This window comes from Antedon bifida, chromosome 11 (genome assembly GCF_963402885.1).
Source record: "Antedon bifida chromosome 11, ecAntBifi1.1, whole genome shotgun sequence".
Taxonomy (NCBI): Eukaryota; Metazoa; Echinodermata; class Crinoidea; order Comatulida; family Antedonidae; genus Antedon; species Antedon bifida.
The window spans coordinates 15,902,447-15,927,652 of record NC_136236.1 but is presented as its reverse complement, the minus strand read 5'-3'; the positions used below and the strand labels follow the sequence as shown (position 1 = coordinate 15,927,652).

At 34.8% G+C, this 25,206-nt stretch overlaps 1 protein-coding gene across 5 annotated transcripts; it reads left to right on the top strand.

The window, feature by feature from the left end:
- Window positions 1-1,242: 1,242 nt before the first annotated feature.
- Window positions 1,243-25,206, top strand: LOC144855457 (protein polybromo-1-like). 5 transcript variants are annotated; one of them, XM_078713325.1, is made up of 32 exons: window positions 1,243-1,406; window positions 1,591-1,688; window positions 2,052-2,199; window positions 2,769-2,906; window positions 4,014-4,184; window positions 5,223-5,456; window positions 5,707-5,912; window positions 6,573-6,915; window positions 7,317-7,481; window positions 9,539-9,673; window positions 9,910-10,041; window positions 10,147-10,297; window positions 10,802-10,968; window positions 11,273-11,703; window positions 11,873-12,008; window positions 12,500-12,658; window positions 12,942-13,084; window positions 13,403-13,541; window positions 13,751-13,927; window positions 14,456-14,602; window positions 14,902-15,062; window positions 15,203-15,375; window positions 16,340-16,635; window positions 17,935-18,048; window positions 18,530-18,758; window positions 18,912-18,966; window positions 19,558-19,748; window positions 20,806-20,985; window positions 21,287-21,433; window positions 22,935-23,049; window positions 23,304-23,525; window positions 23,967-25,206. In XM_078713325.1, exons 1-32 carry the CDS (start codon window positions 1,299-1,301, stop codon window positions 24,022-24,024), a joined length of 5,469 nt encoding a protein of 1,822 aa, XP_078569451.1. In that variant the 5' UTR covers window positions 1,243-1,298; the 3' UTR covers window positions 24,025-25,206. The 5 variants fall into 5 exon arrangements, with proteins under 5 accessions (XP_078569451.1, XP_078569450.1, XP_078569454.1 ...); XM_078713324.1 differs by having other exon boundaries at window positions 19,558-19,796; XM_078713328.1 differs by lacking the exon at window positions 4,014-4,184 and having other exon boundaries at window positions 19,558-19,796.

The following is a 25,206-nucleotide window of genomic DNA, read 5'->3' as shown; positions in this document are numbered from 1 at the left end:
TATCAGTACGGGAACTATTGAACGTCACTTGGAATACCAATAGAGGGGGTAGTTGTGTTTTTTAGGGCTATCATAATCATTTAGAAATTATTATTGAACTAAATCGTATTAAATTAATTTGTTTTAAAGCTAACAATGACGTTTACATGAGGAGGTGGTATGATACTAGATTTAGAAAAGCATTTCATGAATAATAAAGGTGTATATGATAGGAAAATCCATTATTACTGTTATTTATCAGTACGGGAACTATTGAACGTCACTGGGAATTTCAATAGAGGGGGTAGTTGTGGTTTTTTATGCTATCAGAAGCAATTTTAGAAATAATTGTTGGACTATACCGTATTAAACTAATTTTTTTTAAAGCAAGACGTGATGCTTTCATGACGAGGTGGTCTAGTACAAGTTGTAAACAAATATTTTATGAATATTAAAGCTGTAGATGATGGAAAAATTAATGATTTTTGTTATTTAGTGAATACGGGAACTAGCCGGCACTGCGATTACAAAGAGAGGGGGTAGTTGTGTTTTTGTGAACTTTGACCAGATGAATGAGGTTGGTTTGTTGTTTCTTCTTTGTCCAATTTTCTAACAAAATTTCATATTTATGTTAATTTTTTTATTAATGAAAAAAAGAAAAATATTTCAAAAAAGTAGAGTTGTTATAATAATCGTGTCATTTCAAGTATTTCTAATTATAATGTGAAGTTTAGGGTAAAAATATTTTGTAGCATCGTCTGATTGAAAAGTAGCAGCAGGTCAGGTTTGTTTACGGCAAAATCGCGTTAAAACCACCTGTTGTACTTTTTGACCTGTAAGTGACCTAGGCCTAGCTCTCCCTTAGACATTACACCGTTTATAAGCATAGCGTTTCTTTTGTTTAAAGTTTAGTCCAAATGAAAGCATATATATTTCATATTGCATTCTGCATTCTGCATTCTGAGTTTTAAAAATGATATTAAAAATCATTAAAATGACGTTCCTACTTACTTACTAGGCAATAGTTTAGTAGTAGTACTAATAATAGGTAGGTTACTAGCCTCTCTATCTAGGGCCTAGCCAGCCCAGTTAATGGAGGCATGGATGGTTAATGGGAGTAAAACTAGGAAGCCGACCTAGGCCTAGTAAAATAAAGGTCAACTAATTCCTGGCTTCTGATGATAGGACATTGATTTGATTTAAAAAATGCTAAAATAAAAAACAAATTAAAAACTACTACTGTACTTTCAGGGTTGTTTTTTTAAAGAGGAATGTAAATTTTGGATTGAGAAGCACATTGAAGAAAGAAAACTGTAAGCATGTCAAAAAGACGTAGGTCGACGACCTCTGAAGATACATCAGAAGTACCAAATGTAACACCAGTTGCCATGAAAAAGCGCAAGAGGTCGATCCAGACCATGGAAGTGGTAATATTTATCTGAAATTTTTGAGTAGGGCCTAGTAGTACATTTTGTTAATTTTAATAAAATGTGTTATATAACAAAGAGTGTTTTTATATAGATTGGCTAGAGTGCGTACTCCGTTTTTGTGATTCAAGGTAATTTTCATTTGGTAACCAACTGTGTTATAAAGATTATTTTGTATTCATAGGTTGACATATGCCATGAGTTATATGAAACAATTCGGAATGAGAAAGACGAAAATGGCCGATTAGTTTGTGAGGCTTTCCACAGAGCCCCTAAAAGGAGGTATTTATATAATTATTTATTAAATTATAACTTTTAGTTATTATTTATAAATCTATAAATACTGTATATAAAAATAATTTATTTAATATAATTTTTTATTACAATCATTCTTTCAACAAATTATTGTTGATATATTTTCTTTTAATATGTCAATGTCGCATTAGTGTTATTCACTACTGTGTTTAGAAATTTGTTTAAATTATTTACCTAATAAACCAAAATTTTAAGAAAAAAAAATCAACAGGAAACCTGTTTCCATGATTTCTAGTTAAATTTAACTGTTTGTTTGGTCGGTTTTCATCTTGAATTAAATTTTAAAAATGTTTTTTTTCTTGCTTTCTTTTTATTGCAATGTTTATTCAGGTCACAGCCTGATTACTATGAGGTCGTGAGCAGCCCAATTGACCTCTTGAAGATCCAGCAAAGGATACGCATGGATGAGTATGATACTGTCAATCAAATGTCCAATGATGTGGAACTCATGATAAGCAACGCTAAGTCGTATTATCCGGTATGTTACTGTCTATATAGGACTTCAAGTTAAAATCTTTTAATACCAAAGTTTGCTTCAACTTCTCCTAAAGCTCTGTCTACACTATCAAACTAGTTTCACAAAAAAAAGTGTGATGTGTCCAAATACGGTAGTGATATGCCCAAATATGGTAGTGATATGCCCAAATATGGTAGTCCATATGAGCATTTTCTTGTCACATAAAGTTTGATAGTGTAGCTTAAGATGTCATGTAAATTCATTGTGTGCATATGGGGACATTGGACACAGTTTTAACAAGGCAATCTAACAGGATGCTGAGCTCCAGAGATCAAAGGGTTTATCTGTGGCTGCGACAAGATCAGTTCCACACCCCTTAACAGACACCACACGCCACAGAGAATATGTATATAGTACAGTACTGTTGGTATTTGTCGCAGCCAGACATAAGATCAAAGGACTGTTACGAGTTCCTATCTTGGCAAGGCGAGCTCAGTGTCCTTTTGTTAGATTGCCTTGGATTCGAAGTTCAAGTATGCTTATACCATTGTTTTATTTTTTCATTATCAATGTTTGTTGTTTGTTAACAGAGAAATTCTCCAGAGTATAAGGACGCCTGCGATTTGTGGGATTTGTTCGTTGATCGTCTAAACGAAATGATGCAGCAGGACGGACCTTCCGGATTGAAAAAGACGGCCGAGAAGGAAGCTGAGCTAAACGAAAGACGCGTAAGTGTTTTCCTGGAAAGACTGTTAATTACTTCGTAGGGTTGAATATTAACGTTTTTACATTGATCTTTTAAAGTTTATGTTTCTTCGTTAAGAAACTGGTTTGAATTTTGTATTTTTTATAGATTTATTAAAATGATTGTAATTTATGTACTACTGTATTTGGATACAGTACATTTGACAATTAAGGCATTCTGTATTAATATTATTGAACTAATATAACTTCATTTTTACACCATAATATCTCATTTTATATCATTTCTAATAATAACAATTATTTTAATATCAACCATTGCTTTCATTCTTGTAATCTTAAAATTTATATATTAATCTCATAATTTTATTATTACTAATAACATCAAAATATGGTTATCTTTTTGTTTTGTTAACGATAAAAACATAAAATAGGACAACAATGTATCAAAAGAACAAAATAGCCAAACATTTGTTTTGTTCCCAGATGCTTATTTGCATAAGTAGATCAAACTGAATGCATTTTATTTTGTTATTTCAATGATATACAGTCTTTTAATTATAAATTAATGGACCTTTTCTTACATGTAACATTAGGGCATGTACAGTACTCCTAAATTATATAAGTTGAAATAATAATAATTTAGATACAAAGTGATTTAAATGAATTTGCACAGTATGTCATGATTGAATCGGCTTCCTTCCAGCCTACTAACCGCCTCCCACTGCACGATTCTTACATTAGTAAAGCTCCCTTAATGTTTCCAGCTTATCTGGTTGATTGCACTTATCAATTATTAGTGTAATACTAGACCTCTTAGCGATAGAAATAAAAGCATGAGGTAGGGAATTAGGGATTGTCCCTTTGGTCGGCTAGGGAAGTGGCTATAGCCACAGTCAACTATGCATCGAAATAGAAAACATGGTTAACTGTACCAATAGCCAATATAGAATCTAATTTGTATTTTTTCAATTGCAATGGTAGACTGACTGTGAAAGGAAAAACAAACCTAAATCTATGCCAACACTATTTATAATAGAATGAACTAATTGTTCGTAAACAAAAGTTAAACTCATTTAAAAAAAGTGTTTTTCCTAGACTGTATCTATCTATAACCATGTCTTTTCCATCAGCGAACGAGAAGCACCTCTTCAATGGAGGTTGCGCAACAATTAGGGAGACCGTCAACGATAAAAGAAGAGCCTGTAGAGTCTAGTGAAGAGGACGATGACAATGAGGAGGAGGGAGATGAAATCGAGGATGATAATGATGATAAAGAAGTAATTTTAGATGATGATGATGAGGTAGCTTATTACCTGACTGTCTGGCTGTGCTTTACACTTTGTCATGTCTCCTCCTCTCCCATCGTAGTTCATTCGTGACGCATGAACCTAGCACCTTAATTGTAGATTTTAGACCATTAAATTTTATCATTTCATCCTTTATTATAACTAACCTTTGTCAACTGCACATAGTTTTGTTTGATATAGATATTTAAAATATCAATAATCGTATCTGTCAGTATTTTTTGTTTTAACCCAACTTGGGATAAAACTCTTATTAAAATTGCCGAACGGTTAAAACAAGGGCGCTGTTTACCATACCCAACAATATCGGCACAGCTCCTAGTTCTGGTGGTGGAACAAAGTCTTCTCAGATAAGGAATATAAACCTGGTTCAAGTGTACACAGTTTGTCTGTGTGCACTTTGAAGAACCCAGATGAGTAGGGGGTTACCGCGGTGAATGGTTCACAAAATAGCCCCTGTGTCAGGGGGATTAGCCCCTGTGTCAGGGGGATTAGCCCCTGTGTCAGGGGGATTACCACCTATCTGATAGGACAGTGATTAATTTACTATTGGTAATCCTTGGCCACATGTACCTAAAGACATAAAATAAAAATATTGATGCGGTATCGCCCGATGCAATTTTATGTATACCCAACCTCATTCCAATTGTCATACAATTAATTGTGACAGATATATTTGTGATATTTTATTATGCCTGTCATACATACTAGAGCATGGTTTATTTATAATTTCATATTTCATAAACGTAGATTTCAAATATTTAATGTTAAATTGAAAATATAGGTTTTGTATTTTGTAAACTTGCACTGATAATGTTAATTGATTTAAGTTGATATATTTTATTTAAATAGTTTTACTTGATATTGCATGTGTTGTACAGTATTATATTGTTATGTTGTTAAAGTTATTGTCGTGAGGGTCTAGCATGATGTTTATTCCGTGTTCGAGAGTGTTTTTTAATTTTCACAACATTTTTTTATAATATTAATTGATGGTACATCATTGAAAAAATAATAATTTGTCCGTTTTTCTAGGAATTTGATGCTAACCAATCAGAGACTACGTCAGTTCAGGGGTCAGATTTTGCAATGGATAACCCAGACAGTGTTCTTGAGCAGCTCTTCACTGCTGTTATCATGCATAGGGATACCAACGGCCGATTTATTAGCGCCCTCTTTAGGAAGCTTCCTAAACCGGCGCAATTCCCTGATTACTACGACGTGATTGACAACCCTATTGATATGAAAGATATGGCGAAGAAAATTCGAGTGAGTTTTTATTTTTTATCAGTTTTGTTGTTTAGATTAATTTTAAAAGGGTGGATGAGTTTTGATTTACTAAAAATCAATAAAGCATAACAAACATCTGCACATTATTACAAATTATTTCATGTTGTGATAGCTTCCACTGCTACAACACATTCCAAAAATAAGTCTAGTCGGAAGATTTATATGAAGATGTTTCTTAAAATGCATGGCTTTTTCAAAAACCTTTCATCCCAATTTTCATCTTCTTTAGGGTGGTAAATACGTGGGCTTAAATGACCTAGTAGAAGACATGAACCTGATGGTGCGTAACGCAAAGACTTTTAACGAGCCTGGCTCTCAGGTGTACAAGGATGCCTGTACGCTGAAGAAAGTGATCTTATCCAAAGCTAAAGAACTCGAAAGACGAAAGGAGAGCACGCCAGGAGGAGAGAAGACCAAGTCATCAGAGAGGATTAAGTAAGTGTTATGGTTATTGATTATTACGTAAGGAGCACAGCAGTAGAGTGTCTGCGTGTTTAAGACAGAGCACTGCAAACTACAGCAATAATGTTTCCACTCATCGACAATAGCCCTGGCTGTAGAACAAGTCCTCTTTTATAAGGACAGTTTAAGCATGCACATTCCCACTTAAAGAACCCAGTACATCTGTTGGAAAGTGAAAGGGGGTTGATACAATGTACTGGTCCATTTCAACCTCTATGGCACTTTGTTAACCACAAGAGGAATAACTACTTAACTTAGCGAGAAAAATCATTCAAATCAAATATAGTAATCTGTACTTCTGTATATTAAAAGTGTCATTTATATTTATTTATTATACCGTTTCAGTTAATACGACTATGTTAAAGCTAAAGTTTTACTTTTATCAAGATTTTATTCATAAGAAGGAAAGCATTAGGAAACAGTTACCATGCAGTAGCTTATAGTTTACTACGGCTGGAAAAATTTGGTATTTTGGTATTTGGAAACTCGGACTGAGCATGCACACACCCCAAAGCTTTTCTGGGAAAAGAGAGTTTATAAAAAAATTTGCTGATAAATATTGAGATGCATGTAGCATAGTTATTGTGCGATGAGCAGCGGCGTGTAAGAAATATTTCTTGTTTCTCCATCTAGGAAAAGACGAAGCAACTTCAATCAAGATCAAGAGCAGGATCAAGATGTGGAGAACACATCCGCTGTAGACATGGCTCTTGACCTGCCATCAGATGGAGAGGATGAAACACCATTGGCACCGATGCAGTACGAGGAAGGCGATGAATGGGATGCGGAGAGCTTCTTGATGGATGCTAACGATGTCCTGCATGTGCTATTTGACATCATTGTCAAGCAGAAGAACTCTGTCGGGCAGTTTATATCGGAGCCATTCTTCAGATTGCCGAGTCGAAGGCATTATCCAGATTATTATGAGGAGATTAAAAACCCAATGGGATTAGGGAAGATCCGATCTAAGCTTAAGGTTATTATTATTATTTTTGTTAATTTTTTCTCTTTTGTTTAATTCAGTTCAATTAATTTTATTATGTGAAGCACATTCAACATGGCATGGTCATTGGATCAAATAAGTATGAACCGCTCCCATAATTATGTAATTGTGTGTTTGATACTAACATGTTTGCTCATTGGCTGGCTCGCATTTACTTCACTGGCTAACCCATTTACACCTGGTTGAAGAAAGGCAAAAGTCAATGATAACAATATAAAAAGAACAACAAAAGAACAAAAACAATCACGTAGTCGATAAATAAAAATGGTGAGATACTGACAGTACAACACAATAAAAAGGGTAAAAAAAGAAAGAAAAGATAAAATTAAAAATGTACCCATCATTTTCCTGTTTGTTTTTTTGTTCAATTTCAGAGCGGCAAATTTGAATCTCTGGAGGAGCTTGGACATGATTTGGACCTAGTGTTTGCAAATGCTAAGCAGTACAACAAATCTACAAGTCGCTTGTACAAAGATGCTGACAAGTTACAGAGACTTTTACACATCAAGAAGAGAGAGCTGTTGAAGTTAGACGTAAAGGTAAGTTATTGGTTAAAAAAACATATATAAGGTTTATCATAGAGTGGCCGAGCAGTTAAGACAGTGGATCCGTAATTACGTAGCCATAACATTGGCAAGAGTTTGAGGCTCACTCACTCCATGGTTATAGTCAGTGGTAAAAGACTATAAACCATAGGTCCAGTGTACACATCTAGATCATGTGCACTTTAAAGAACCTACTACATCTTTCGAGACGAGTAGGGGGTTACCCCAGTATACTAGTACACAGCCACTGTCACACAGCGGCTGTGTGGCCATCATAACTGGGCCCTCTGGGAGACCAGTCTTTGAATGGAGGGTCGTGAAGACGAAACATTGACGTTCAATTTGATTTTCCGCTGCCGGACACGAAACTGTGCCTGAACAGGTGTGAAAAACCCTTTACATCTATGGCAACTTTTCTCACCTAAACACTCTGTAGACTATGCACTAATCTTTTCCAAGCACTATGGTCTTTGATAAAGAGTCTGCCTCGATTAGGATCATTCCTGCTTATGCTACCATTTTCTTGACCCCATCCTGCCATCTGTTTCTGTGCCTCCCTGCATCTCAAGATGTTCTCACCTAAATCTATATACCTCTAGAATGCGTGGTTCTTGTTCTTCCTCTTATCAATTATCAACGGTTTCCTCTCCAACCGTGGGACAACTTGACACCATAAGAAGACTAGTTTTGTTTTAAAAAAACATCCCTGTTTTGTAAATTAAAAATAAAATAAACTACCATATATGGTGTGAAAACAACTGCATATTTCATGTTATTGTACATTGTATATTTTCCTTTATTTTTATTATCATATTTCAGTTTGTAGATAATTATAATGTTCTTTGTGCTATTTTGTTTTTATTGTAATTGTATATACATCCAAATAATATGCTATGTGTACTTTTGTAGTAAATAAATCAAATCAAAAATCAAATTTATACTTATATATTTAATTAAAATTTCAATAGAATGAAAAAAAATATATATTATATTTTAAATCTAAAAAAATTGGATATTTTTATATTAACAATTACAGATAATCTCTATGAGTGTATAATAAACTCAGCTAGGCGTAGAGGATGATAGATGATTATATTATTTCTGAGTTACTAGAGATATTAGATTATGAATATGCTTAAATAAATTTTAACATGAAAGGTTAATTTTATCATGACTTTATATTAAAAATATTATGTTAATCAGGAACATTATTCTTTATTCCGTTGGGAATTTCCAAGGATGAAAACATGAATAAGTAAATTAAGTTTTGCTGGTAAATTATAAAGGAAATTGGGAACACAAAGAGATTGATGACTTTTGTCCTCAAACAAACAGTTATGCAAATGAGAGTATTCCCTGCAGTCCTATTGGCCAAGGACAAAGGCCATCCTTAAAAACCGTTCAAGCATGACCCAAAGTAAATAAAGCTCTGCTAATGCATTTACACAAAGAATAGAACACACAGGCTGCGCTATCAAAATAACATGTGCATGTACAATACCAGGTTTCACTGATTTTAATTCTCTTGTTGAGAATATTTATATTCATATATTTATGATGCAGTTACTGGACTCAAAGAAAGTACGTAGTTTATAGATATTTTAATTTTTAAAATCTTAATCTTTAAGAATCCATTGTTTAATTTACGCAGCCATCCACATTCTGTCTAATAATAATATTTGTGTGTAGTTAAATATTCAGATTTTCTATAGTTTATAAGTTAGTGGACATAAGAAATATTTATATTATATTTCATTATTTTGTATCACATAATACATAATTTGTGATAATTAAACATTTTATATCATTATTCAATTTAAATCCACTCTCACATCAAATCTGCTTCCAATAAAAATGTGTTATTTACCTAAAGTCAAACTTTAGAACTGGTACTATTCTAAGAAATATATGCCGTCTACCTTTGTAATGATTTCTTCTAGTTCATTGAGATTACAACTACTAAATTAGGAGTGTGTTCCCCATTTTCTAGTCATGTTAGCATTTTAAAAGTGACCAAATACAGATCTAACTTGTTTTTTGTTTTATTTCAGAGAGATTTAGAAGATAATGAAGGTGGTATTGGAAAGAAACGGCGTATATTTAAGCAGGAGGATGGCGACGTAGATGACAAGATAGTGATGAAGCAACGGATGCTACAATTATGTGATAAGTTGGCCAAATATCAGGTATAATAATGCTATATAATTAAAGATGTTCTTAACAAAGATTTTCTGATTTTTTTTCCCATTTTTTAAATATAAATGAGACTAAGAAAAGATGAATTGAATTGAAGATGTTTTGTCCACAAAAACATGAAAAATGACGATTTATAAAATCAGACTTTGAATAGGCCATTCTACAGTTTTTAACTTTATTAAAACATCCCCAACCAAGCTCTTAACTGTTGGTTCTTTGAGTTTAGGATGAGACTGGTCGCTATCCAATTGAATTGTTCTTAGAGAAGCCATCAAAGAAGCTGTATCCAGATTACTACCAAGTGATCACAGAACCCATTGATCTCACCACAATAAGGAATGACATCGAGGCAGACAGTGTAAGTTAAGATAGTAACGTTGATAATTAGAATAAACAAAAAATTAAAGGGTTTGAAAAATAGTTACTGACAGATCGTTGTTTTTATTGATTTTTATTTACATAGTATCCAAGTGAGGAAACTGTTATGGGCAGCTTTCAACTGATGTTCAACAATGCCAGACTGTACAACGAAGAAGGCTCCCTAGTTTACCAAGATGCTAACTTGCTAGAATCCATCCTGAAGAAAAATTACAGGGAGTTAGGTCCTCTTCCTGGTAAGCAATAGGATAGGGGAATTTTGATTTGTGACGAACTATGACCTAGGAACTTTCTATGTTATGTTAATTCATTGTGCACAAATGGGGTCATTTGGATGGGCTTCCTAACTTTGTATTTGTGGATTCTAGGTTCAGGTGACGCCCACTGACACAAAACATGTATGTCCTAGGTCATTGCAAATTTGAACGGAACATTATATTTGTTAGTCCTGGAGGTCATACATTAGAGGCATACTAAATTGTGAACGGTCTTTAATTAGAGGCCTGAAGTACATTTCCCTATGCACAGTTGTAGCCCAAACCGTCAGCATTCCCCATTGTTGATGGTTTGTTTAAATTCATAACATGTGCTACAGTAACGTGCCTACTGGTAGCACTTTCAGCAGTATCTCATTGCTGACAGTGTCACACGTAGGCCAACATAACTTGCTATCTCCATCATTATGTGTTCAGTTTGTGTTGGATTTCATTTCTAAATGTATTTGATATTATCTCTCATAGGTAAACCTAAGTATGGAAGCCCAAAGAAAGCATCGCTTGCCAACTTGCCCAAAGGACCAGCACCACTTTCCCAAAAGCTCAGTTCACTGTACGCTGTCATCAGAGATTATCGGGATACTGCGCAGCGAGAATTAGCTGTACCTTTCATTCGACTACCATCAAAAAATGTAATGTATATTTTGTTATATCTATCTGTGGGTAAAAATGTTTATATGTCTTAACAATTTGAGAGATAACAGGTTAAAACCTCTAGAAATATTTGATTGCTTATGAATATTATATTTATTGATTATCAAAATCATATAACTGACAATAGTAAGGTATGTACATAATATATGTGTTTAATCAGAGAAACAAAGAATTAAGGAGGAATAGTGATATGAACTGAAGTACAAGAAAAAAAATATGTACCTTAATAACTAATATTTGAGCATCATTTTATATATAGCCTTAATGATTTTTTTTTTACAGGAGTATCCTGAATATTATCAAGTAATTAAGAAGCCAATCGATATGCAACGCATTCAACAACGTATGAATGGTAAACAGTACGAAACAATAGACGATATGGTCAACGATTTTCTCCTACTGTTTGACAATGCTTGTAAATTTAACGAGCCAGACTCGTGGATCTACAAAGACGCTCTGACGCTTCAGAGAGAGCTTATACGTGCCAGACGTGAACTGACCGGCGACGAAGTGTCTGGAGTGCCAGAGGTTATGTCCATGGTGCGAGAAATTCTTACAAGTTTGTTTGTGTCGGTTGCCAATCATCAAGATGAAGAAGGGCGTTGTTACAGTGACTCGTTAGCGGAAATACCAATGGAGAAAAAAGAGGGAGAAGAGGCAGTTGAAGAAACAGCACAAGATGATCAATCACAAACATCGGAACCTAAACAAAAGTATGTAATGCTTTTTAATCTATCAGTTCTCCTCCCTCTATAAACTTGTTCTGACAGAACAATGTATATGCAGACAGTATAAGTAAATAAATTGAACTTAGGAAAGATAGTTTAGGCCAAAAGCAAAGAACAACATTTGAAATGTTTTTGATGTTTATTCGTTTTTTAGGCCGGCCCCAGCATTGGATTTAGATACCCTACGCAAATTCCTAGACCGAAGATGTTTTCGTAGGCTCGATCGATTCCAGGATGGAATGTTTGAGATATTTGAACGGGCTAGACAGCTTTCAAGAACGGACTCTCAGGTACGTAAAAACTAATTTTCTAAGATGCTATTTTTTATATTCGATATTTTAGAATAATTAAATTCTTTTTATTTACTTTGTTCGTTTTTTTGTTTAATTTATTTAATTTAAATATTTTGCACAGTTGTAGCCCAAACCGTCAGCATTCCCCATTGTTGATGGTTTGTTTAAATTCATAACATGTGCTACAGTAACATGCCTACTGGTAGCACTTTCAGCAGTATCTCATTGCTGACAGTGTCACACGTAGGCCAACATAAACCAATTTCATGAAACTAAAATTTAACAAAAAAATGTAATGAAACAATGTACAGCTCTGTTTACACTATCAAACTAGTTTGACAAAAAATTTGTGATGTGCCCATATATGGTAGTGATATGACATCATCATGTTCATATATGGGCACATCACATTTTTTTGTCACATAAAGTTTAATAGTATAGACAGAGCTCAAGCAATAATATTAATTTTGTTCCTTGTATTAATCTAGTTGTATGAAGATGTGGTGGAACTACAGAAGTTCTTTATTACAATACGAGATGAAATTTGCAAGAACGGTGAGATTCTACTCTCACCTGCTCTCAGCTATACACACAGACATCTTCAAAATGCTTTGGACAAAGAAAAGAAAGAAAAACTACCAAATGAGGTAAAAACACTTTTGTTTGTTTATTTTGTGGTTAAGACACTTGACTATCGTAGAGAAAGACCCGAGTTCAGTCCCTGATAAGAATGCGCCCATTCGACTTATCTTTAAATGAGTAAAAATGAATTAAAAGGAACAGGCCACCCTACCACATAATGCAGAGGCTTAGTACAATTAGCTGCTACCAGAATAAATCTAAAATTAATCTTTGTTTAAGCTTAAAATCATATTACCTGTTTGTTGTATATATTGTAATAATGAAATATTAATACACTTTTACTTACAGTTAAAAGAAGATGCAGAAAAGAAAGAGGAAGAGGGGAAGCAGGAGGAAGAAGTAATCAAAGCAGGAGAGGAAGGAGACCCAGAGGGGTTGGTTGTACAGGGCCAGACGTACAGAATTGGGGATTTCATCTATGTTGAACCAAGGTAAGACAATCTATTTATAAAATACAGACTTGTTGTAGGGCCAGACATGCAGAATTTATTTGTAGAATCCATCTATGTTAAACCAATGCAAGTGGTTCTGTGGCTTGGTACCTGACATGCTTACCAATCCCAACATCTTTAGTTCAAATCCTGTTACAATTCCAGGATTTTTCTGATGGACAATAAAGCCCCAAGATCTAAGCCTCATATGAGACTTGGTTAAAGCTTTATATGGACATGATGAAGGCAGGGAATATTTCAATTAATATTTTACACATCAAGATTAAATACAACTTTGATTTATTATTTATTATACAGTGAGAAGAATCTAAAGCCGCACATTGTTTGTATTGAGCGTGTCTGGCAAGATGAAGATGGTGAGAACTGGTTGCATGGCAACTGGTATCTCCGCCCACCAGAAACGTTCCACCTTGCTACCAGAAAGTTTCTTGAAAAGGTAACACTCAACTTTGTTTTATATATTTTAAATCTGTTAACATTGTTAAAAAGTGATGTTATATATATAAAGTTATGGCATATGTAGAGTGAGTTACAGGTAGGGAGCTCACAAAATAGACTTACTTTTATCGACCATCAAGTTAAATCAAAATAATAAGAAATAAGTATTAATTTAAACGCAATATATTTCCCTTTTGTTCGTTCCAGGAAGTGTTTAAGAGTGACTATTACAACAAAGTAAAATTCAACAAAGTGATTGGTCGATGTTTTGTAATGTTCGTCAAAGATTACTTCAAAACAAAACCGGAGAGTTTTCCAGAAGCAGACATTTATGTCTGTGAGTCCCGGTATTCAGCGAAAGCAAAAGCTTTTAAAAAGATTAAGGTACGTACGCCGATATCGGTAGAAAGTTTTTCATTCAAGTTGCGGTACTAAAAACAAAGTACTAGAGCATAATTAGAATGCGCATTCTTGTATACTGTGCCATAGATTTGATACCTTCTTTTAAATATGCCATAAAATGTTTATTATCATTCTCATTGTATGTACACTGGACCAACAAATGTATGTCCCTCTAAAGGACAAGTGAACGAGAAAGTATCTTTCCTAACGAAGCACTAGAGCATAACTAGAATGCGCATTCTTGTGTACTGTGCCATAGATTTGATACCTTCTTTTAAATATGCCATAAAATGTTTATTATCATTCTCATTGTATGTACACTGGATCAACAAATGTATGTCCCATCTAAAGGACGAGTGAACGAGAAAGTATCTTTCCTAACGATACAAGAAATATGGAACAGATAATTCTCGAACCCATGCCTTTCGCATGCTAGACCGATTCCCAGTCATATGTTACATCTCTCTCTGTAAGTTTGGTCAGTTAATGTATCAATTTTGTTTCTCTCAGATTTGGTCTCAAACAGCAGTTAATAGCAAACTGGTACCACGTACTGACACGCCCTCAAAGGTCCGTGTAGCGTCTGTTTTCGCAAATCAGGACGAGAAAAAAGACGATAACAATGATGAAATTACCGTCTTAGAAAAAGTTAGAGAAGTGAGTAATATTAAATGTTTTTAATACATCAAGTGTATACTAATTTTATTTTTTAAAATAGTTTGTGATGATTCAAATACTGTTTACACATGTGCCAAACGATTGACCAATCACAATCAACAGTTTGGGTGATCCAACGCGTCATGATTTGTCAAATTACTTGCAGTGTGCTTATGTCTTTGCGTTGCGTCCGAGTGGGAACCAACCTTCATTGACTTGTTCATTCAATATGTTAAATTTCATTGTACAGGTTAATAAATTCATCCAACAATCTATAAAATGCTTTTTATATTTCTCAGACGGTCGAGGCGGAAGTTGTAAACCCAGAGGAGGGTTGCAAGTATTACGAGCAGATGCAGTTTGGGGCAATGTGGTATAAATTGGGTGATCACGTGTTTGTCCGCTCTGATCAACTCAGACCGTTCATTGCCAGAATTGACAAAATGTGGTTGGATGCCAAGTAAGTCATTCATATTTTTTTCGTAATGTTTCTTATATCTTGATATCTTTATTAGTAAAAATCTTCATACAATAAAATACACTGGTATGGTAGCCAATGCTGATAAACAACACTTTTATACATAATTGTTTATGTTACAGCGAAGATCCCTGGTTCCACGGTCCTTGGTTCGTGCACCCGTCTGAGACGGAACATCCTCCGACACGGATGTTTTACAAGAATGAAGTCTTCCTCAGTTCTATTGAGGATACAAACCCGATGAGAAGCATCAGTGGGAAATGCGCTGTCCTGGGATACAAGGATTATACGTCATGTAAGTTAATTTATTTGTGGTCATGTGATCTTCTAATGGACATGCTCTATAAGCACTTTTCCAAAGTTCTCTAGTGTAGACTAGGCTAAATCTCTTTCTACACCATCAAACTAGTTTGACAAAAAAAGTGTTATGTGTCCATGGTAGTGATATGCCCAAATATAGTAGTGATATGCCCAAATATAGTAGTGATATGACATCATCATATCCATATATGGGCACATCACATTTTTTTGTCAGACTAGTTTGATGGTGTAGACAGAGCTTAAAACTCCCAAATACAACAAACATTACATTAGATTTTTTATTCCAACCTTATATGTTTTAATGTGAACAGCCTTTAATTAGATTAGCATGAAGTACGTTTCTCTATGCACAGTTGTAGCCCAAACCTTCAGCATTCCCCATTGTTGATGGTTTGTTTAAATTCATAACATGTGCTACAGTAACGTGCCTACTGGTAGCACTTTCAGCAGTATCTCATTGCTGAAAGTGTCACACGTAGGCCAACATAACTTGCTATCTCCATCATTATGTGTTCAGTTTGTGTTGGATTTAATTTCTAAATACATTTAGCCTACCAAACTTTTGTTTGCAAACTCTTATTTTTCCACTGTTGGACATGTTTGTGATGTCTGTGTACACTATTTACTAGAGGTTGTCTTTCTGTCTATTAGCAGGATCTCATGAACATCAAAGACTGTTATTTAAATCACTGAGTTCACCAACCTTTTTTGCAAACTAGTTTGTCAAGAAGGTACATGGCCAAACTTCTGCAAAACAATCTTTTGCAGTTTCCTGTAGTTTTGTCAACAGGTCGAAACTGGCAAACTTTAGATAATTTTTTTTCCAAATTCCAGAGTTTGCTCAAGTTTGCAAACTAAGGTTCATTAGTGTAGACTAAGCTTGATTGAGAGTTGAAAAAAAAAATCAACGTATGAACAATTCATTTTTGTTTTAAAAGGTCGTCCAACCGAAGTTCCAGAAGAACATGTGTTTATCTGCGAATCACAATACAAAGAAGCAGAAAAACAAATTCGCAAGATCAAACATCTGAAGAGGTTTAAATCTCTCTCAAACAAAGTCATTGATGATGAGATGTACTTCTTTAAGAAACCTATCACCCCTCTTAAGGAACCGTCGCCCCTCTTGAACGTCCAGGAGGAGGAAGAGGAGATTGAGGATGGGGTGTCGCATATGGGTGATAGCGATACAGGGGTGGACTCTGAGAGTATTACATCCACCCCGAAACTGAAAGCGGTAAGTCGAACCTCTGCGGTATTTCCAAATTATTTTGTTATCCGGTTAAAGCAACAAAAACTAAAACTTCCGTGAACATTCAAAAGTATCTTTAAATGTTCTTGTGTTATATAGCCTGTCAAATTGAAATGCATTACTTTACACTTGGACAATAATGGTGGTGGAATAGAGGGTTGTGAATACACTGGGGTGGATTGCAATAAGTATTAAACTATGCCTTTTGTTGCAATGTCTCCACCTCGTGAGCTAAACTCTTAAGCTCTGTCTGCACTATCAAACTTTATGTGCCAAAAAAATGTGATGTGCCCATATATGGACATGATGATGTCATATCACTACCATATATATATATATAGTTTGATAGTGTAAACAGAGCTTTAGGCTAAAGTACACATGTTTATATTGCAATTCTCCCCTTGTGTGTATACTAAAATCTTATTCTATTCTTACAATTAACCATATATATGATTCAAAGTTATTATGAAAGGCACCTTGTTAGGGTACACCCTTCTCGATGCTGCAAAGCACTTTGCTTTATCTAATGCTATAATGGTATACTGCTACTAACAAAGGAAAAGATGGCACTGTGATTGGAGTCGGTAAATGCTTGATTGTGAAAAAGTAGAAGTACATATTTGCTAAGTGTTTGTATAAGGGTGTTGTTTTGGGTGGATTTTAAGTTTAGTTTGTAGAAAATTTTATTTTAAAATATTGCCTTTTTAGGAATTAATACTTGGACCTGTTTTGTGTTCTGATAATTGAATATGTGAAAATGTATCGGGGTGAATTTTTTTTTTTTTAAGTGAGTGTTTGCCGATACCTGAGACCCATTTGTAGAAATGGACTGTATACCACTTTGTTTCTGTGAAACAATATTTTCAAAAATTTGCAATCTATCCTTTATAGTATAGGTATACAGATCGGCCTTCAATTAAAGACCATTTTTTTAACTGTGGTTTTATTTAGGGAACATTTTTATTAAATAATTTTTGTTAAAAATAACTTACCAATCTGACTTAGGAGTAAGAAGCATAGTTTTATGCTGGTTTTTTTGTTACACCATTTTATGAATGCGTAGCAATAAGGTAATTTTGTGTAGCATTTGGTTATCCTACACTGGTGGAAATGCTCCCTGATATTGCTAGTGCCTTGTGCATCTAGGCCACAGAAAATGGTTCACTAATTGGCGTGGTCTTTAATTGGAGGCAGAGGGAGCTGTTTATCTATGAGTGTTGTTTACACGTTCTATTTTTTGTTATACTAATATGGGTAGCACCTTTCTTTTCCATGCTTTCTCAGAAATCGCGCCATGCAAGCGGGTTTATTTTGTTTGCCAGCGAAAATCGTCCAGGTGTGCGAATAGCCAATCCCAAGTGGTCATTTGGGGAGATAAGCCGTGATATAGGCCTCAAGGTAACGTGTCTGTCCTTTGTCATTGTCTCCGACCTTTGACATTTTATATCCATTTTGTTTTTGCATGATGTAGAGTCAAAATACTATAATGCTTAAAAAATATATTATTTTCTTATCCTCTTTGGCTTTTTCTTTGCACCTCTAAATTTCTGTATTTTATTTTTAACAGCCACATTTTATTATCAGACAACTAAACAATATGGTGATTTAAAATAACTGTAAATTTCTGTACTTATTTCAATTTTATTTATAAATCACTTAATTGTAAATTAAAATATAATCTATTTGTCTAATATTATAAGTCTGTAGTACTGCACACAATATTAATTATACATTCTTTATACATTATTTTATTAATATATTTGTTATTGTTATTCAATATATTCGATATATTCTGTTTAATTTCCTCACCCTTTTACCTAATAACTTTATTTTCAAAGGAAATATTTAGTAAAATTATTTTATTTATGTTGTTAATTAGTGGCGTAATCTAACGCCAGAGCAGAAGGCAACGTATGAGGAGCGAGCCACAGAGTGGGCGGAAGCGAGGGCTGCGGAGAAGGAAGCCAACATCCCTCTGCCATCTGCAGGTTCTGTCTGCATCTTCGAATGCCTCTGGGAGGGATGTGATCACCAGTATGAAGACAGAGATGACCTGCAAGGTCACATCATTGAGTTATCCGGACATATTAAGAATACTGCGGATAATGGTAAGCCAGTACTGCCAGTAGTAAAGTGTCTTGCATTGTAACAAATCTCGAAACTCCCGATCTCATAATCAGTCCAAAGCCGAACACATTGCGCCACCCCCCCATTTCTGAGTCAAAGTGTTTCAAATATTTTACAAATTGTTTGTTTTGCAGGAGGGAAGTCGTTTGCCTGTAAATGGAAAGGATGTCCAAGATATAAGAAAAACCAGTAAGTAAACATGTGACAATCCTAGGCAACATGTGACAATCCTAGGCAACATGTGACAATCCTGGGCAACATGTGACAATCCTAGGCAACATGTGACAATCCTAGGCAACATGTGACAATCCTAGGCAACATGTGACAATCCTAGACAACATGTGACAATCCTAGGCAACATGTGACAATCCTAGGCAACATGTGACAATCCTAGGCAACATGTGACAATCCTAGACACTCTGTGACATCCTATACCAATACCAGGGTCCATAGCTATTCAAGAGATGCTCCATAACTCCAAAATGTATTATAGATGGAGAAGCATTCTATATATTTAAGTTTAGAGTTTACGATTTTTCTTTTTCTGTTTATAAGATGAAATTTCCAAAATAAAAAGAAATTGATTGATTGATTGATTATGTTAATAGTATCTCATGAGTTGTTCTTTCATTAAACAAGTATTTGGGAGTGGATTTGTTCTGTCACGAGAAAAAATCTAATCTGACAGGATTCGATCCCAGGACCATGAAATCGGTAGATGAGCATCTTAACCACCAAGTGATAACTCCACTCAATTATTTAACTTTGTCTCTCTTACAGACCTTTCCCTGTAATGGGGCGTCTAATCCGCCATTGCAAGGAAGTGCACATCCGACATGCGGCCAAGTACGTGTTCCCATCGCAAATCGGACGCAGCTATTTCTCCTGCGAGAGTGTTCAGAACGGGTTGAACGTGATGGCGCCAGGACAGAATGCGGTGATGGGCATAGTGGGGCCACCCACTCCAGTAGGTATGGCAGCTCGTCAGATCCACCCAGGCTTTAACCCAATGTTACAAGGTATAAGTTTAATTTGATGGGTAGTTGTAGTGGAATCAACCATTTATCACTGTGTGTGCTTCATCTACTACTATTTGGTGTAGAAAGCTACTAAGGTCACCACTGGGTATTTGATGCATCCACCTCTATCACAGCATTCTTCTATTTCATCTACTACTAACGTAAATGAAAACATCATGGTTGCATTTTGCTTTTAGCAAGCTAAACATGTTTGAAGTGTACTTATTTCATTGCCATCATAATCTATATCTTAAACATTACCACTATTTTCTCAGTCAATTTATCTTTCATGCATGACCAACTAGATAGAGAATTACATAGAATTCACTTATTAAAATAATAATAAGAAAATTGTACTTTTCAACCTTATGATAGTGTGACAAAATATACATTTTGACTTCTAATCTATTGGTATGGAGATTTAGGTCTGGTTTCCACTAGGACGTTAGCGCAACGCAAGTAACTTGACCTAACACAAGATATGTGGCTTGTCATTGGTCAACTCACTTACATTGTGCTTACGTCGTTGAGTTGCCTCCTAGTGGCAACCAAGCTTTAATAGTATAGTTTAGATATACTAATCTTTACACTAATATGTCATGTTAGTTCATTGTGCGCATTCTTGAACATTGGTACGTGTGTCCTCGCTCCTCACCTCAACACAAGTTTGATGGTTTCTAAGTCCAGGTGACAACACATCGATTCACCTGACCTAGTTTGGTCCTCGGTTTTCGCAAAACGAAAGCTTTCTAATATCGTAATAGCCCAAACACTTTTTAATCAATCGCATGTGTTGGCATGACTTTGGGCTTTTCATTGTGATTAATGGTTATATCTTATACAAACATTGTTGATAGAAATAACAATTACTCATTTGTTTACACTCATAAATGTGTATTGCATTGCTGGATCGAGTCTGAATAGAATGCTAGATTAACAGACATTTTTCATAGACAATACAACGATTACATTTTTACTAATATATTATTTAATTTATTCATTATTACAGGTCAAATGCAGGGATACCCTCAGCAAGGGATGCCGCAACAGTGGCACCAGCAACAAGGAGGCCAGTGGCAACAAGTGCAGCAGCAACCAGGCCAGTATATGACCCCAGGTCAACCTATGCAGCAGTATCAGATGATGCAACAGGGTATGGGGTCACAACAGGGTCACATGATGCAGCAAGGTAATGTCATAGGTCGTGTGAATGACCTCTTTGATTTTGTTGGTAGTTTTCAATGAGTATAAATGTATTTGAATAAATCTAGCTATTTGCAGTTATACTACATGTGTGATGTGTTACAATTTGATTGTGCATGGGCCTTTTATTTCTACATGTGTATGTATGTAAATTGTAAAATAAACTATATAATAGTTTATATATATGCAGTAGTTCAAATTAGGGGTGGGGTGATACAGTAGAACGTTATTTTATGTAGCAAGCATGTTTTGTATGTGAACAACCCATGCATGTTTCCTCCTAGTAGGTATGATGCCATATGACCAGCCTCCTCCGATGATGATGGCACCACCGCCGCACCTCATGGCTCCTGGAAACCCCCCTCCTCCACCTCATCATCAACCCCCTCCTCCTCAAATGCTAGGCCCTCAGCCTGTGCAACCTCAACAACAAGGTCTAAAATCATTTTTAAATCCACTTTCACTTTCAATAAAAACACTTTGCTTTCTTTAGCCACAATATTTTTTTTATACTTTATACAGTCATTTCTAACACAAGAAACTCACCTGATTTTTTTTACTATTCAAACCCACAATCTAAAAAATCTTAATTTTGGACCTACTCAAGTACATTGGTAGAGATGACTGTATTTAAATCTCTTTCTTCATATTTACCAGCTTTCATTTATCTTTCAGCTTGCACTAGTGTAGTTTAGAAAATAATCATCTTTACCATTTAGAAATTAATTAATTTCTAGTATATTACTGGGCCGTTTAAAATTTGTCTTTAAAATTATTACACAACTGATAAAACAGCCAGAAAAATTAGCAGAGTATATATTATATTATATATATATTATGCTGACATTTGAAACATTAATAACAATGGTCTTTATTATTAATGTTTTAGTTTTATGTTCACATTTTGTCAGCAAACGCGTATATGCTTGATTTATTTTATTGCTTTTATATATAAACTGGGTTTGTGGTACATTGTATCATTTTATTAATATTGCACTTATATTTATCATGAAAATTCACTTCTTTCTTTGCTATAAGGTTTATCGCAAATAGCGTGCACGACACATGGTGTGTAGGATGTGGGAGCAAACGTCACAATGCGTACATGCATGATTTGTTGTTTGTACGTATGCATTGTGACGTTTGCTCCCAGACCCTTCCCATCATGCATTGTACAGTGACGCTCCTCACGAAATCAAGCTATTTGCGATAAACCTTATTACCTTATGTGGATTCGTTTATTATTACATATCTTTGTTAGAAGGTTTGCTTTGCGAAAATCAATGTTGATATAAACTTTGCGGTATGCCACGTGTGTGTTTCGAGAAAGAACTGTTGAGAATCAATGTTTTGATCAACTTGAATGCTTTGATCGTTCTCAGGAGTGAGCGTGCTCTGGGAGTGTCCTTATCAGAACTACATAAGTAGTGTACCGTAAACTGTATATCAACAATACGGTACATATCTTATTAATCTCATAATTCACTTTCCAGTACATAGAACGCTATCTTTTGGTCACACTAAAGGCCAATTTAAACAGACGAGTGGTAACGGTATTAAAAATATAGAATCTATGTTATTCCTTATTTACCAAACCACGTAGCAGACGGGTGGTTTCTGCTCAGAATAGATACAGATTCTACGTGGGGACAAGCTACACGGTTTTCCGCTTACCGTTACCGCTCGTCTTTGTAAATTGGTCTTTACAACATGACATACTTATCATTACAATTCAAGTATTTGCTATTACAAAGAGTTAGAGGTTCTTTTTCTATTTATTAATGCATATTTCGTTAATCCCATAATTAATAGTCTTTTTTCAACACGCTTTTATTTTGGACATTCTTGCATTTTATGGTCTGAATGTAGTTCTCATATTGTCAAGTTACTGGAGTCACTTGTATTCTAAAATCCTTTATTTCTTGTTTATTTTAGGAGTTCAAATGAATCAGAATCAGTTGAACGTTCAACCTCAGCCGCCTCCGCAGCCATTGTTTGTTGCTCCGCCCCCAAAAACTCAACGATTGCTCCACTCTGAAGCCTACATCCGGTAAGACTTATTAATGTGTCTCTTATTTATAAAACTGCTGTTCATTCCGTAGAGCAATACATGACCTACTCTGGTGTTTACAAATTGCAAGAAAACCTCAGAATCACAAAGAATACATTTATAAGCCCATCGTCTTTCTCATAAATTGACAAAGCAGAAGCTCAGAAATATATGTAGTTGTGAAGTTGGTTTTAAAGTTTTCTAAAATGTTATTGACCACTTTAACTTTTATTCTTGTTTCTCTTGTCGTATAGGTATATCGAAGGTCTAACGCCAAACAAGACAAGCGTCGGGGACTGGGAGAGGAACCTGTACATTCGACCTGAGCATGTTCCACCAACGTCTGACAACAGAGGGCGCAATGTTAGTCAATGGCTCGAGAATAAACCCGCAGATGGCGATGTTTCCAAAGCATTGTGGAAGCTACGCGACTACATGCTCAATGATGCGTTAAGAATTGATCGTACTTATGAATTGTAAGCTTTGGGGTTTTTACAAATAACATTTTAATAGATGTGTTGTGTGTCGATTTTATATGTCAATGACCTGCATAATGGCAGTGGCGTAACACAGGGGGAGGAGGAAGGCCCCTGGTTTAACAGGCTGCTCATGCTCTGGTGCCCCTTAAGCTCTTGGGCCCTAGGTTAAGCCAGTGATAGCTCATTGCCACTGCATTATTAAAAATCTCAGAATAGAATATTCTATCAATGGTTGGCTTGGCAATGCCAAAACCAATTTATATGAACGTAACAACATTTGTAAATATTGAGGAAATATATGAGCTTGAATAGTTTAAATTAATGGCTTGAACTAAGGTCTGATTTTACACAAATGCCTGACGATTAGAACATGGTGTCTGATTGTATAACACCTATACAGCGCCTTTTTATAATAGTATATTTCTTTCCTTTTTTCAGTGAAGAAAAAGAACCACAATTCAGAGATGATGATATCATAATAGAGGTGACTAGATGATCAGATGTAAAAATACTGTATGTAAATTAATAATTTATTAATAACTTTGTTCAAGTGCTGGATAAAAAAGTGAAAAAAGTTAAGTTGCTTAATTCCTAGACAGTAAAAAACAACTTCTTTATCATACCAATTTTTGTTCTATATTTAGCCTCAAGATGACATGAACGTGTCAATAAACAACGTTTTGTTAACTTTTAATTTATTTTATACTTTTTTTTGTGTTTAATTTTTTTAGTTATGTTATTACATAGTAGCAAAGAACTTATAAAGCAAGAATCTCCTGTTAGTCCAATGGCCATTCAAAACACAGTAAAAGGTCAAGCTGGGTGACGCCATTTCACAGCATGGAGCAGCGCCCTCTCCAAACTAGAAAGGCAAAACTATTAATTACTATAGAGGGCTCGGGTCTCTGTTAATGAATATTACATTATTAATACAAAATATAGTAAAATTCAGTCTTTTCAAAATTAAAAATATACAATTTCTTTATGATGATCAAATAAACTAGTTAATCAAAGTAGTTTTGCATAATTTTTTTATTTGAAAACACTTAATTCAATCAAATATAGGCCTAATAAAGGGCATAATAACGTATAAAATATTAATATTGGAACAAAATATGGTATAAAATCCACAAACTACATATTTGTATCCTCAGCACAAAAGAAAATTGTAAATTTAGATTATCATTCCTGTTTTTTAGATCTTTTTTATGTCCTGTCATGTCAATGATCCTTTCTCCTCTTCAGTATAGCAAAGATTTTGACTTTCTAACATGTTGAGGGAGCACTACTCTATGGCTCACAATTGCGCCATCCAGTAGCTCTATTCTATCCTACAATGCCTTTCGAAAATGTTACACGCTTCGGATGAACACAAGATTCTTGTGTTATAAGTTCTTTGATAGTGCTTGTAAATTGTACCTTCTCATGTGTATGTTCATTAGTATAAAATATTAAGATATAATAACTAAAATATTCCATAAAAATGTTTGTAATATCCTAATAAACTAAAAAAACAAATGATTTAGTATTGTGTATATTATTAAAAATGTTGTGGAATATAAAATATTCCTTAAAAAAACATTTTGGCATACATGGCGTGTCATAATTATGTTATAGAGGGTGGCAAGCCGATAATTTTGATTATGAAACTGTAACAGTGATTGTATACCAGAAGACA

Bases quoted from the DNA above. Each gene is read 5' to 3' on its own strand.
- LOC144855457 (XM_078713324.1), top strand. From the start codon at position 1,299: ATGTCAAAAAGACGTAGGTCGACGACCTCTGAAGATACATCAGAAGTA. The intron at 2,907-4,013 runs GTAAGTGTTTTC...CTTTTCCATCAG, and splicing joins CTGAGCTAAACGAAAGACGC to CGAACGAGAAGCACCTCTTC. The intron at 5,913-6,572 runs GTAAGTGTTATG...TTCTCCATCTAG, and splicing joins AAGTCATCAGAGAGGATTAA to GAAAAGACGAAGCAACTTCA.